The 13,846-nt window shown below is 42.5% G+C and overlaps 1 protein-coding gene and 1 long non-coding RNA gene across 2 annotated transcripts; one reads left to right on the plus strand and one right to left on the minus strand.

Annotated features, from left to right (window-relative positions):
• Positions 1–27: 27 nt before the first annotated feature.
• On the plus strand, positions 28–4,672 carry LOC121292961. Its single transcript, XR_005946395.1, has 2 exons — positions 28–317; positions 3,380–4,672. It is a non-coding gene; the product is annotated as an uncharacterized LOC121292961 (long non-coding RNA).
• A 3,289-nt stretch (positions 4,673–7,961) lies between these two features.
• Positions 7,962–10,610, minus strand: LOC121292947 (gastrula zinc finger protein XlCGF7.1-like). Its single transcript, XM_041215454.1, has 2 exons — positions 10,276–10,610; positions 7,962–9,852 (listed from the first exon to the last, which is right to left on the minus strand). The coding sequence occupies exon 2, from the start codon at positions 9,492–9,494 to the stop codon at positions 8,652–8,654; it is 843 nt and encodes a 280-aa protein (XP_041071388.1). The 5' UTR covers positions 9,495–9,852; positions 10,276–10,610; the 3' UTR covers positions 7,962–8,651.
• Between the last annotated feature and the right edge of the window lie 3,236 nt (positions 10,611–13,846).

Genomic DNA, 13,846 nt, shown 5'->3' on the forward strand with positions numbered 1-13,846 from the left:
CAGTAACTAGAAAGTGCTGTGTAAGCAGGCTAAGTTCTTGTTTTCTTGCAGCTTAGACAGGGTAAATTCACTCTGTTGTGAGAGCTGAGTAGTTAATTCGCTAACTGGTTGAATCTGGTTATTCTAGCCCCTGTTCAGTTGGCTATAAATACAGGCCTCTTCAGAGCAGCTAAGGCAAACGAGTGCATACTTGGAGTTTGGTGAGGGGGGGAGTTCGGTGAAGTGGAGGGAGGAGATGCTCATTTCCTTTTTTTTATCTTTCTCACACTGTTGGAATTGGTTCTTGCTCTACTACAGGGAAAGGAGCTAGCTGTTTGGTGAGTAACTGGTGTGTGGTTAAGGCATATTCTATTCTTAAGGTTTAAAATAGTATTCAAATTGGAGGTAAAGTTAATATATAAAAAAGCAATATAAATAGGTGATTAATATAATTGAGTAATTATTTAAAACACATTAAGGATGGCAGGACAGGTGATGTGTCAATCACAGAATCACAGAATTATTACGGCACCGAAGCCGCAGATGCTACAAACCTTCCTCAAGCCTGAAAAATATCCATTGGCCATTACCCTTTGTTTCCTATTACTCATCCAATTTTGTATCCACGTTGCCACTGTCCCTTTTATTCCATGAGCAATAAGCTTTCTTATAAGTCTGTTGTGTGGCACTGCATCAAATGCCTTTTGAAAGTCCATGTGCACCACATCAACAGCATTAACCTCATCAACCCTCCCTGTTACCTCTTCAAAACACTCCAGCAAGTTAGTTAAACATGATTTCTCCTTTTGAAATCCATGCTGGCTCTGCCTAATCAGCCCATATTTTTCCATCTGACCGCTAATTCTATCCCGTATAATTATCCCGAGAAGCTTCCCAACCCCTGAAGTGAAACTGATTGGTCTGTAATTGCTGGGCTTATCCTTACAGCCTTTTTTGAACAAGGACATAACGTTTGCAATTCTCCATCCGCTGGAACCTCCTCCGAGCCTGCGGAAGACTGAAAAATTATGGCCAATACCCTTGTAATTTCCGCTCTTACTTCCTTCAATATCTTTGGTTGCATCTCATCCGGTCCCGGTGCCTTAACAACCTTAAATACCGACAGTTTATCCAACACTTCCTCCTCATTAATTTTGAATCCTTTTAGTGACAAGGTTTCCTCCTCTGTCACCGGGGCCTTGGTAGCATCTGCTTCCTTGGTAAAGACAGATGCAAAGTGTTCATTTAACCCCTCAGCCATGCCTATTGCCTCCCTGTGCAAATCCCCTTTTTAGTCCCTGATCAGTCCTATTTTCCTTTGACCATCCTCTTACTATTTTTGTTTCAATAGGAGACATTGGGATTCCCCATTATGTTGGCTGCCAGTCTTTTCTCATGATCCCTATTTGCTTTCTCTCCTCCCCCCCGAACCTTCTGTATTCAGCTTTGTTCTCAATTGTATTTTCTACCTGACACCTGTCATAAGCACACTTTTTTCTACTTAATCTTGATTTCTATCTCCTTTATCCTCCAGCCAGCTCTGGATTTGATTGCCCTACCTTTCCCTTTGGAGGAATTATACCTTGACTGTGCCCGAACCATTTCTTCAGCTGTTTTTCCCCACCCACATTTGGTTCTAGTTTATCCAGCCTAGCTCTGTTCTTGCCCCATTGAAGTCTGCTCTCCCCCAGTTAATTATTCTCACCCTGGATTGCACATTGTCCTTTTCTAACATCATCCTAAACCTTATGATACAATGATCACTGTCTCCTAAATGTTCCCCCACTGACACTTGATCTACTTGGCCCACCTCTTTTCCAAGAATCAGGTCCAACAGTGCATCCTTTCTTGTTGTACTGGACACACACTGCTGTAGAAAATTCTCCTGAACACAATATAGGAACTCTTGCCCCTCTCCTCCCTTTACACTACCATTGTCCCAGTCTACATTCGGGTAACTAAAGTCCCCCATTATAATTGCTCTATGATGTCTGCATCTCTAATTTCCCTGAAGATTTGTTCCTCTGCATCCTTCCCGATGGTCTATAGACACCAAAGAATGTAATTGCACCCTTTTTGTTCCTTAGCTGTAACTAAATTGATTCTGTCCTTGAACCCTCTGGGACATCCTCTTTCTCCAGCATTGCAATACTCTCCTTAACCAATACTGCCACCCCTCCTCCTTTTCTATCTTTTCTGAACACCTTGTACCTAGGAATATCTTGCTCTTCCTTGAGCCAGGTCTGTTGTTGCCACAACATTATATTTCCATGCATCTGCACTTGTAACTCCCCAATCTTATTTACAATATTCCATGCATTCACATACATGCACACTAACCCTGATTTAGTCTTTATGATGTTCTCCCTTGCTCCGACTCCAACTATTAACTTATTATTCTATTTTCTCGTGCTATCGGTCTCTCCCCATATTTTGTGCACCCTGGTATTCCTCTCTAACGCTCTCTCCTGGTTCCCACACCCCTGCCAATTTAGTTTAAAGCCCCTCCCAATGGCACGAGCAAAACACCCTGCCAGGAACTCAGTCCCGGCTCTGTTCACTTGCAGTCTGTCCAGCTTGTACAGGTGCCATCTTCACCAGAGCCAATCCCAGTGCCCTAGGAATCTAAAGCCCTCCCTCCTGCACTATCTTTCCAGCCACACATTCATCTGTCTTATCTTCCTATTTCTGTACTTACTTGCACATGACACTAGGAATAATCCAGAGATTACTACATTTGAAGTCCAGCTTGTTCATTTTTGACCTAATTTTCTACCCTCCATAAATTGAGTTCATCCAAAACTGCTGCCCATGTCTTAACTCATGGCAAGTCCCAATCCTCTGTCTCCCACGTACTTGCTGACCCATATTGGCTCCGAGTCAAGAAGTGTCTTTATTTTAAAGTTCTCATCCTTGTGTTCAAATCCCTACATGCCCTCACCCTCCCTATCTCTGTGACCTCCTCGAACCCCACAAGCTTCTGTGATATCTGTGCCCCTCTAATTCTGGCCCCTTGTACATTCCCAATCAGAATCCCTCCACCATTGGTGACCGTGGTTTCATTGCCGAGGCCCCAAGCTCTGGAATTCCCTCCCTGAACCTCACTGCCTCTACCTCACTTTCCTCCTTTAAGACTCTTCTTAAAACCCACCTCTTTGACCAAGCTTTTGGCCATCTGACCTAATGTCTCCTTATGTGGGTCAGTGCCATATTTTGTTACATAATTCTCCTGTGGGATGTTTATGTTGAACTGATGAATAAATGTAAGTTGTTGTTATAGTCGTCCATACATAGAAAGAGACAAACCCCTGATATTTTTTTCTCTGTAATATTTTATTACGAAGCTACACAACTGATGTGAATAAAGTTTGTGATGGTAAAAATATGTTCACCCCCTCAGGGAACTGAACGACATTGACACACACAGAGGAACACGTACAGACATATGCCCCGAGAGTGACAGAGGCCTAAGGAGAGACAAACACCCAGAAAGCAAGGATGTCACCAACCAGGCCAATTATTGTTCCATTTCAGACTGCAAATTTAGAGAATGTTTGGGATGAATGGAAATAAGAAACACGGGGAATTTGGATGGTTTTTATTCCATTTAACCGATAACTAATTCTGTGATTGGTTATAATCAGGAATGATGAGAAGTGGAGTTGACAGATTTCCAACCTGCGTGAGGAGAACCCACTGGATTTCAAACCCATCACCTTAACCACTCGGCCACAACTACTCGGGAAGGATGATAGAATGGATACGGAGTGTTACAGAGAAAAACAGTATTCGGTCCATCCAGTCTGTGCCCTTCCCCCACCCTTTCCTGGTCACCTGTAATTTACTGTCTCTGTCTCTCCTCATTCTCCCAACCAGAATGAAACACTGCACAGCTCAGCTGCCCCTTGCCCACATGAAGAACTTTCTGGAACAACCTAGCAGAGCAAACCACCCAAAACTTTAGCAGTGGTGGGATTCAAACCCACAGCTCCAAAGAGACAAGATCCTAACTCCAGTACCACACACTGCTCAACCACATGACCACATTCACATCTGGAACATTCAAAATGACTAATAAAGTCATGAAAGATGTTTTGTTGTTGTTTGTTATGTTATTTGGTAGAATTAGAGTGAAGTGTGGGATTAAGCCAGAGCCTAAGTCACCCACTTAAAGGACTGGAAGAGGGAGAATATTGTCACGTATGTAGTGTTGTGATGTGGTAGATTTTGTTAAAAAAAGCTAACATTTCTTTTAAATGGGCGCAAAGAACCTTAAAAATAGCTGCCAAAGGTCAGCTGACCTTTTCCAACTGCAATATTTGCCAAGCTTCTAGGAGGCTTCAAGTAAATTGGAAATGGACCTACCCAGATATGTGACGACATCTGAAATCCAAGGCGCATTTTCACAAGGGTAAACTCATTGACAGTGATTTCCCTGGAAGTGTGAATAGCTCTTTCCCATCTCACCAAACCTCTCAGAGTGGGAGTCATTCAAGTTCATAAACAGATTAACAGTTTTCTTTATTAACACTGTCATTTTTTTTCTTTAAGTCTTTTGGTGACATTGTTACTAAATTTGGAATCCACTGTCCCTCTTTGCTCTTCCTTGGCAATGTAAACCAATTTAGATTTGTTTCCAGTCTTGTCATTTCCAAAGGGTCCCGTCCATATTCAATAAAATGTTTGTTGATGACTTCCTGTTCTTTCTTCCTTCTCATGTCACGATGCGAGTCTAGTTCTTAACCTGTTACTTGTCTCTCCCATGTATCAGATTTTGTGATATTTATATCATATTGCATAGACAACATTGCTGTTCACATGTGATTCTGTCGTTTAAAGGGGTGTTTTCCTTGTGTTGAATTTTTGTCTTGTTTTCAGGACTTTGAAGTGCTTGAATGTTATACAGTTTCTATTCCCACAATTTGGTGTGGTTTGTGTGCTCGCCTTGCTGCTAACGAAAAGATCCTTTCGGTTTTTATTCCTTCTAAAGGCTGTTATTATATTGGTTTAATGAGGCGATTCCTTCATTTAAGTTTTCAAAATTATTTTTAATTACTTTCTTTACATGTAGGGTCTTATTGCAATATCCCATAATAAGTGTTATTTTCGGGGCCTGATCTATTTAATCTTGGAAGGTTGTCTAATTTTTTTCCAAAGATTGGATTTGCTATGTTTAAGGAACCTTTTTGCGTATCCCCTCTGCCACAACGCAGTGAATAAGGTATTGACTACACTGTTAAATCTACCTGTTCTGTACAAATGCCATGGAATCGCATCAGGTGTGAATTCACTAATCCATGGAAGGTGTGTTTAACATGGTGTCTTTTGGTATGTAATAGGGTGCGCGTGTCTGTTGGTTTGAAGAAAACCTCTGTTGCTAATGTGTTTTGTGTTATCTTCTTGTGTTAGTTTGAACTCTGTGGTATCTAAGAAATTCATTTTATTTCTGTATTTATTGTTTCAATCTGGTTAGGGACCAGTAACTTTTTGTTTAAAGTAGACAATATTTGAAATCTCAAGTACTGACTAAGAGAATAAAATTACAAGCTTCCACGGTTTTAAACAAACAAGTTAAACTTTATTATACAAAGTCAGAAAAGTAAAACAATTGACAATACCTATCTCATATTCTAATATTCAGAATTAACATGAGAAAAATATGAAGTAACAGGCAGCATAATGCACTGCACATTAAATGACAGACAGTCAAGACAGATCCCACAGATTTCTCAGCAACCCACCCAGATGTCTGTGTTCACTGTGAGTCAGACAATCTCGTGAAAACTCCATCTCCCTCACAAGGGTCTCCACTTTCAAGAATCCAGACTCTCACATCCCTCAAAGCTGCTCTGACTCGGATTGCCTCAATAACTGCACACCTCCCAATGGTTCAATCTCTTCTCCTGAGCCCGTGCTGTCTGTCCCACTCTGGACACGTGCTGGAACTCCTAGTCCTCAGTCTCCAGCCAGAAAACATCACAGAGATACAGGTAAGTTCACGTTTCTTAACATTGTTGTAACTTTGATTTTGATAGTCAGATAGTGATTGTTTGTACAGATTCCTCCAGTTCTGTCTCCGTGTGTGACCAAACTCCTCACGTATTATCTAGAAATCTGTAATAACATAATGGTAGCTTGGAACATTCTTTGAAAACACTCTCTTCCCATTCCCCCACACATTTATATATTAACATGGGGGGAGGGGCAGGGGTGTGCAAATTTTTTGCCAGTGGCTATATCTTTAATTTGAAGATTGTATTCTCCATCTGAATTCAAAGTTGTTTTTTGTTAGTCCCAGATATAATAATCAGATTATGGCTTTGCCTGGTCTATGAGATTGTGGAACTTTATTCAAGATGTACTGAGATGAGGAGAAATTTCTTCACCCAGAGAGTGGGTGAATTTCATTACCACAGAAAGCAGTTGAGGCCAAAGCATTGTATGTTTTCCAGAAGGAGTTAGATATAGCTCTTGGGACGAAAGGGATCGAAGGATATGGGGAAAAAGCAGGAGCAGGCTATTGAGTTAGATGATCAGCCATGATCACAATGAATGGTGGAGCAGGCTCAAAGGGCTGAATGGCCTACTCCTGCTCCTATTTTCTCTGTTTTAGATGGCTAGAATCCCTCTGTTTCTATGTTGCTGCCCAAACTCTCAACATCCATTGTGAAGAGTAGGCTGTCGGGAGGGTACAGTGAGGGAGTTTACTGAATGGTAAGTATCCTTAATGTAATTGGGGTAATATTGAGCTGGGGTGGGGGTATTCTAAATGAATCAATGTCTTCTGCCATTCTATATGATTCTCTGTCACAGTCTGTAATAGAAATTTGGAGGATTTCTCATGATACCATCCAGGTGTCCAGCTGTTTAAGTATTTTGTAAAATGTCCTTGGGTGTGGCTGCTGTCCCTTCAGGTATTCCATCTGTTTTCGATTCATGTAGTTGGAATATTTAAGTTCTGTTAGTCTGTCCTTAACTTCTTTTTGTCTCTGTTAATACATGGACTTAGTTCACTTGGTGCAGTAATCTGTCTTGTTAAGTTGTCTGTTCGCTTCAATAAGGTTTTGTTGTCTGTCCATATCTATGTTACTGCCTTTGTCTGCTGGTTTTATGGCAATATCTGTATTGACTTTTAATTCTCTGATCGCTTGTCTTTCTATCCTCATGAGGTTTTGTTTATCCTTTACATCAGGGATTCTCTCGATACCTGAGTTGCTTCGATGAAGTCAGATATTTCAGTGTTCATTTCATTCTCTGGAGAAATCCAATCTGATCTGTGCGATGAACTTGGCCTATCTGAAATTGAGTAATCAGAAAAGTCGTCTTGTTTGATTTTTCTATGGAATTTCTCTCAGTTTGTTTGGATTTGTGCATTGTATTATTTCACACTGCTAAAAAATATAGCCTCTGTTTCGGAACTTCTCTGGTATCATTGTGGGTTTAAATGATTTGGTAATGTGAAGAATTGTTTGATTCAGATTAAGGCACTCCTTTTCTATGGCTTGGACACTATCTGGTTTAAATATTTCATCCACCGTGATTGGTTTTGTGCAGTTAAGTTTCCAGAATCTGTTTCTCTGGCTTGTGCTGGGGTGTCTTGTCATTGTTAAAATCCCCTCTTTCTTGGGTAGGTCTCCACCCAGGTGTTGGGTTGGTATTGGCATTTGCATTTCTCTGTCACTCTGTACCCGGAGTCTTGACCCACACAGGACCAGTTTGTTGTTTCTGTTTCTCAGTCACTCTGTACCCAAAGTCCTGACCCACACAGGACCAGTTTGTTGTTTGTGTTTCTCTGTCACCCTGTATCTGGAGTCTTGACCCACACAGGACCAGTTTGTTGTTTGTGCTTCTCTGTCACTCTGTACCCGGAGTGTTGACCCACACAGGACCAGTTTATTGTTTGTGTTTCTCTGTCACTCTGTACCCGGAGTCTTGACCCACACAGGACCAGTTTGTTGTTTGTGTTTCTCTATAGCCCTGAACCACACAGACCAGTTTGTTGTTGGTGTTGGGGTCTTCATGGCCTCGCATGGCTCGTTTTTGCTTTTCCAGGGATCAAAACCATGAGACACGAACTCTTCGCCAGTCGCATTGTGGTCTGTGAGAGGGGAAACTCACCAGTCCCTTGTTGGGGGTTTGCTGTTTGGGATCAATCACTGTTGGGTGACGTGTTATGTCCAGCGACCTCATGGATCCCACTGAGACACCCGGGATGGTGCCATCAGAACCTTGTCCTTGTGGCTGGGGTGGATTTCCTGCAAGATGAGGGACTCCATGGTTTGGACCAAGCTCACGGCTGGTCCGACATGCATTTCCCACATTACACAGGGACTACACTTCAAAAAGACTTCACTGCCTGTAAAGCACTTTGGAAAATCCTGAAGCTGTGAAAGGTGCTATATAAATGCACATCTTCCTTTAACAAAGGAGAGAAGGACCAAGGCCAGAAAAGTCATTAACAGAATATCAATCAGTCTCCTCTTTTCTTAGAGAAATCATGGACTCGAGCACTGTGTATTTGACACTAAGCTGATTTATTTAACCTTTATCCAGAATATTAAACTCCAGCCCAGTTACTGGGATTATTAACATCAGCAAAAACAAACCCCAAATGTCAGAATAAACATGGTTCACTCCTGGATGTGATTAACAGCAGAATCCAACCCCTGCAGTCACTTGTGAATACACTGATGTGTCTGCAGGGTGGATGAATGACTGAATCCCTTCCCACACACGGAGCAGGTGAACGGCCTCTCTCCAGTGTGAACTCGCTGGTGTTTCAGCCGGAGGGATGGGTGAATGAATCCCATCCCACACATGGAACACGTGAATGGCCTTTCTCCAGTGTGAACTCGCTGGTGTGTCAGCAGATCCACTTTGCTTTTATAGCTTTTCACACAGTCAGAACATCTAAAAGGTCTCTTTTCAGAGTGAACACGCTGATGTGAAGTGAGCTGGGTTAGTTGAGTGAATCCATTCCCACACTTGGAGCAGGTGAATGGTTTCTCCCCAGTGTGAATTCTCTGGTGTATCAATAGAATCTTTTTGCTTTTAAAGCAATTTTCACAGTCAGAACATTTAAAAGGTCTCTTGTCAGAGTGAACAAGTTGATGTGAAGTGAGGGTACTTAACTGAGTGAATCCCTTCCCACACCTGGAGCAGGTGAATGGCCTCTCTCCAGTGTGAACTCTCTGGTGTCGCAGCAGGTTGGATAACTGAGCGAATCCCTTCCCGCAGTCAAAGCAGGTGAATGGCCTCTCCCCAGTGTGAACTCGCTGGTGTATTAGCAGATTCTTTTTGCTTTTAAAGCTCTTCTCACAGTCACAACATTTAAAAGGTCTCATGTCTGAATGAACAAGTTGGTGTGAAGTGAGGTTAGTTAGTCGAGCGAATCCCTTCCCACAATCGCAACAGATAAACGGTCTCTCCCCAGTGTGAATGCGTCCATGAGTTTCCAGCTCAGAGGGGGATCTGAATCTCTTCCCACAATCCCCGCAGTTCCACGGTTTCTCCATGGTGTCGATGTTCCTGTGCCTCTCCGGGTTGGATAATCAGTTGAATTCTTGTCCACACACAGTACACTTGCACAGTTTCTCCCTGCTGTGCATGGTGAAATCTTTGTTTCAGGTGGTGTAACAGGTTAAAGCTCCTTCTACAGTCAGTTCACTGGAACACACTCAGTGTGTGTCTCGGTTCTTTTCCAGTCACACTAATGTTTCAAATCTTTACCCACAGACAGAACAGACAAATATATCTGCTTTCACAGTCAATGTCCAATGATATTTAGGTCTTGATGAATCGAGTGACGCGGTCAGATCTTGACGTGATGTTTGGTTTGAGTTTCCCATCTGCAAATCATCTCCCTCTTCTCCCCTGTAAAAAGAGTTTACAAAAACCATCACTGTAAGTACAGGATAGAAATTCAAAACAGATAATTCAAGTTTCTTTGGGACATTCTTTCCCCAAACATGTGGTCTAATCAAACTAAAAGAAGCTCAAATCAGCAACAAAGTCCCAATAAAAGCAAAGGAAACGTTCCGAACTAAAGCAGAATGTTTTTTCCAGTGTCTGTGAGACACTCTGTACCCTGAGGTGCCCACTGGTTATGGGAGGTACCAAGCGTACCGATGGACACCGCATGTTCCCTCTCCAGGGACACCCAGGCACGGACAAGACCACGGAAGAGACATCGGCAGCCAGTGTGACCACCCCCATGTGTGTCACCCATTCTGGATCTACAAATTCATGTTTTAACCTGGCCCATGAACAGTTTCAAGAGAAGATTCTCTGACTTACCCACTCCCCCTCCACACTGGTCAGACGAAGATTCAAAGAATGGGACAGCAGTGTCAACAAAGGTTGAGGATCATCCTCTTCAGGTAACTATACAGGGGCTGCAACCTCTCACTCTGAATGTATACAAGGCCCGTGGATTCCTCGACGCTTCAAACATCACCTGCAGCCTGAAAGTGGGTAAAGCTGCTGGAATACCTGTTGCAGAGGATATAAACTTTCCGGGCACTTGGACCCGGTTGGAAACAGGTACGCTGAAGCCCCGCCCACTGTGTCGTCATCAAGCCCTGCGCCCATGCGCCCTGCTCCCCTCTGAAACAAGATGGCGGCCTTCAATCTGGGTCAAGTCTCGGTTAAAAGCCCCGGAGCTGCAAACCCAGGACCTGCGGGTCTCTGTTCGGGGTTTGAGGCCTTCACCGGATGTTTAAAAACATTCCCGACCAACCGCCGGCTCCATTGCTCCCGTCGCGTATCCACATCCTCACCGGCTGCGGAGGACACCATGTGGGTCTCCTCTACATTGGAGAGACCAAACGTAAACTGGGGCGGACCGCTTTGCAGAACACCTGCGGTCTGTCCGCAAGAATGACCCAACCTCCCTGTCGCTTGCCATTTTAACACTCCACCCTGCTCTCTTGCCCACATGTCCTGTCCTTGCTTGCTGCATTGTTCCAATGAAGCCCAACGCAAACTGGTGGAACAACACCTCATCTTCCGACTAGGGACTTTACAGCCTTCCGGACTGAATATTGAATTCAACAACTTTAGGTCGTGAGCTCCCTCCCCATCCCCACCCCCTTTCTGTTTCCCCCTTCCTTTTTTTTTTCCAATAATTATAAAGATTTTCCTTTTCCCACCTATTTCCATTATTTAAAGAAAAACCCCACTAGAGCTTACACCTTGAGTGCCCTACCATCCATTCTTAATTAGCACATTCATTTAGAAGATCTCACCAACTTTAACTTTAACACCTATGTGTTCTATTGTACTATTGTCGTTGCCAGGGAGCTTCTCTACCCGTCGCCATCACTGACACTGCGCATGCTCCAGACACTGTCCGGCACTGCGCCTGCGCACCGCTCGCTTGCAGTCTGGATCGGTCACATTCACCATCGCGGGGAATGCCGGGAAATGGCATCGCCATTGCCTGCCCAATGAGAAATGGTCATTTTGTGCTGCGATGTGGAGATTGGGGCAGTAAATTAAAATTTGGGGCACTCAATAAAATTTGCAATCAAATTATACATTAACCTGATTGTATAGACCAACTATACACCCAAAAGAAGGGAAGTGGGAATTGTCCATTTAAGTGCCATTGATACTTAATGAGGACATTATTCTCTGTGTCTTTAATGAGCATTAACATGCAAAGGGAGAAATGAATGACCTTTAAACACCTCGTCCACTTAGCACAGAACTGTCTGAAACTCATATTAGAAACCACATGAAACAATATAATGACAAATATTAAACTATTTACAAAATAATTTTAAAAATATATATGGGGGTGGGGGGTGGGGGGGGGCGTTGGCATCGTGCCGATGTCACAAAACCAGTAATCCAGAAGGCCAGATAATACTCTAGGGACTTGGGTTCAAGTCCCACCACAGCAGCTGGTTCAATTTAAATTCAATTAATAAATCTGGAATTTAAAGCTAGCCTCAGTAACAGTGACAATGAAACCATTGTCGGTTATCATTTAAAAAAAACCATCTGTTTCACTAATGCCTTTTCGAGAAGGAAATCTGCCATCCTTACATGGTCTGGCCTACATGTGACTCCAGATCCACCGAAATATGTTTGACTCTGAATGGCCCTCTGAATGGTGTGGCAAGCCATTTGCTTCAAGGGCAGTTGGGGATGGGCAACAAATGCTGGCCTTGCCCAAATGCCATGAAAGACTTTCTTTAACACCCCCGCCACTGAATGGCTACAATTTCAGAAGGAAGTGAAGACAGAAGGTCCAGAAAATATGCAAGACAACGGTTCACCTTCCAAGGAAAACAAACCCAACTTCACCCAACCTAATTGAAGTTCCTCATCTCTCATAAATCTTTTCTGCACACTTTCTAATGCCTCACATTCTTCCTGTGGTGAGGTGCTCAGAATTGGACCCAATCCTGTGCCTGGTGCCAAACCAGTGTTTTATTGAAGTTTATTCTAACTTGGTTGTTTTTATACTTAATTCCTCTATTCATAAAGCCCATGATTCTACGTGATTTATTCACTGCTTTCTCAGCCTGCCCTGTTACCTTCAATGATTTGTGCACATAAAGCCCCAGGTTCAACTGCTCCTGCACCATTTTACATTTGTATCCTTTATTTTCTATTGTCTATCCTCGTTATTCCTCCCAAAATGAATCACTTCACACCTCTCTGAATTAAATTTTATTTGCCACTTGTCTGCCCATTCCACCGTCTTCTCTATGTCCTCTTAAAGTTTCTCACTATCCTCCTCACTGTGAACACAACTTGAAAATTTGGTTTTGTTTTCAAATTTTGAAATTTTGCCCTGCAGACACAAGTCTAGGTCATTAACATATATCAAGAAATCAGTGGTCTTAACACTGACTCCTTGTGATCCCACTGTCTACTTTTCCTCAATCTGAAAAAACAATCATTCTCCATGCGTGTTGTTTCCTGCTGCTCAGTCAATGCTGCCTCTGCCCCATGGTCTTTAACTTTATTGACAAGCCTGTTACTTGGTACTGTATCAAATGCCTTTTAGAAATTCATGTGCACATCAATTATGTTACCCTCATCAACACTCTCTGTTGCCTCATTAATAAAACTCAAGCAATTTAGTTCAACACGATTTGTCCTGAACCAATCCGTGCTGGCTTTAATTAATCCACAAATAACTTAATTTTGGCCTGAATTGCTGCTTCCAAATGCTTTCCCAAGTCTCAGTTAAACTGACTGATCTGTCTAAGTTAAACTGACTGAAGGGGTGATCCTTCCATTTAAGATTAGTAAGGATTTAATATTGGTGAGAGGAAGTGTGAGGAAAAAGCGAGAATTGATGAAATTGTAACAACATTTGAAGACACTGATAAATAGCTCAATAATTAATCAGATTTCAAGACATAAAGTACTGATAAAAAATCTAAAGTATGATTAAATGAATTGAATCATTAATAAGTGTCAATCAGAATGCTTGGAATGGAGAAACGAACAGTACTGAATGCTTAAAATATGAAATGAAAACAGTAAAAACTGGAAACACTCAGCAGGTCTGGAAGAATCTCTGGAGAGAGAAACAGAATTGACGTTTCAGGTCTGAGCAAGTGAAAGTGGGGAGGTGGGAAGAACTGAAGGAAAGGTCTCTGAAAGGCTGCAGGGCGAGAGAGATTAGGTTTCATGATGCAAGGTCAAAGGGAGTGGTAATGAGATAAGTGAAAACACAAAAGATGTGTCGTTTTGAGGCGTGAATGGTACCATCACAACCGTCTGATTGCAAAGTAAAGAAAATAAGAGAAATGAGAAAGGAAAACAAGGATGCAAAGAAACAAGAAACAAAATGGGGGCAGAGATTATTATAGGAAATTGTTGAACTCAATTTTGGTTCTCCAAG

This window comes from Carcharodon carcharias, chromosome 21 (assembly GCF_017639515.1).
Source record: "Carcharodon carcharias isolate sCarCar2 chromosome 21, sCarCar2.pri, whole genome shotgun sequence".
Lineage (NCBI taxonomy): Eukaryota > Metazoa > Chordata > Chondrichthyes > Lamniformes > Lamnidae > Carcharodon > Carcharodon carcharias.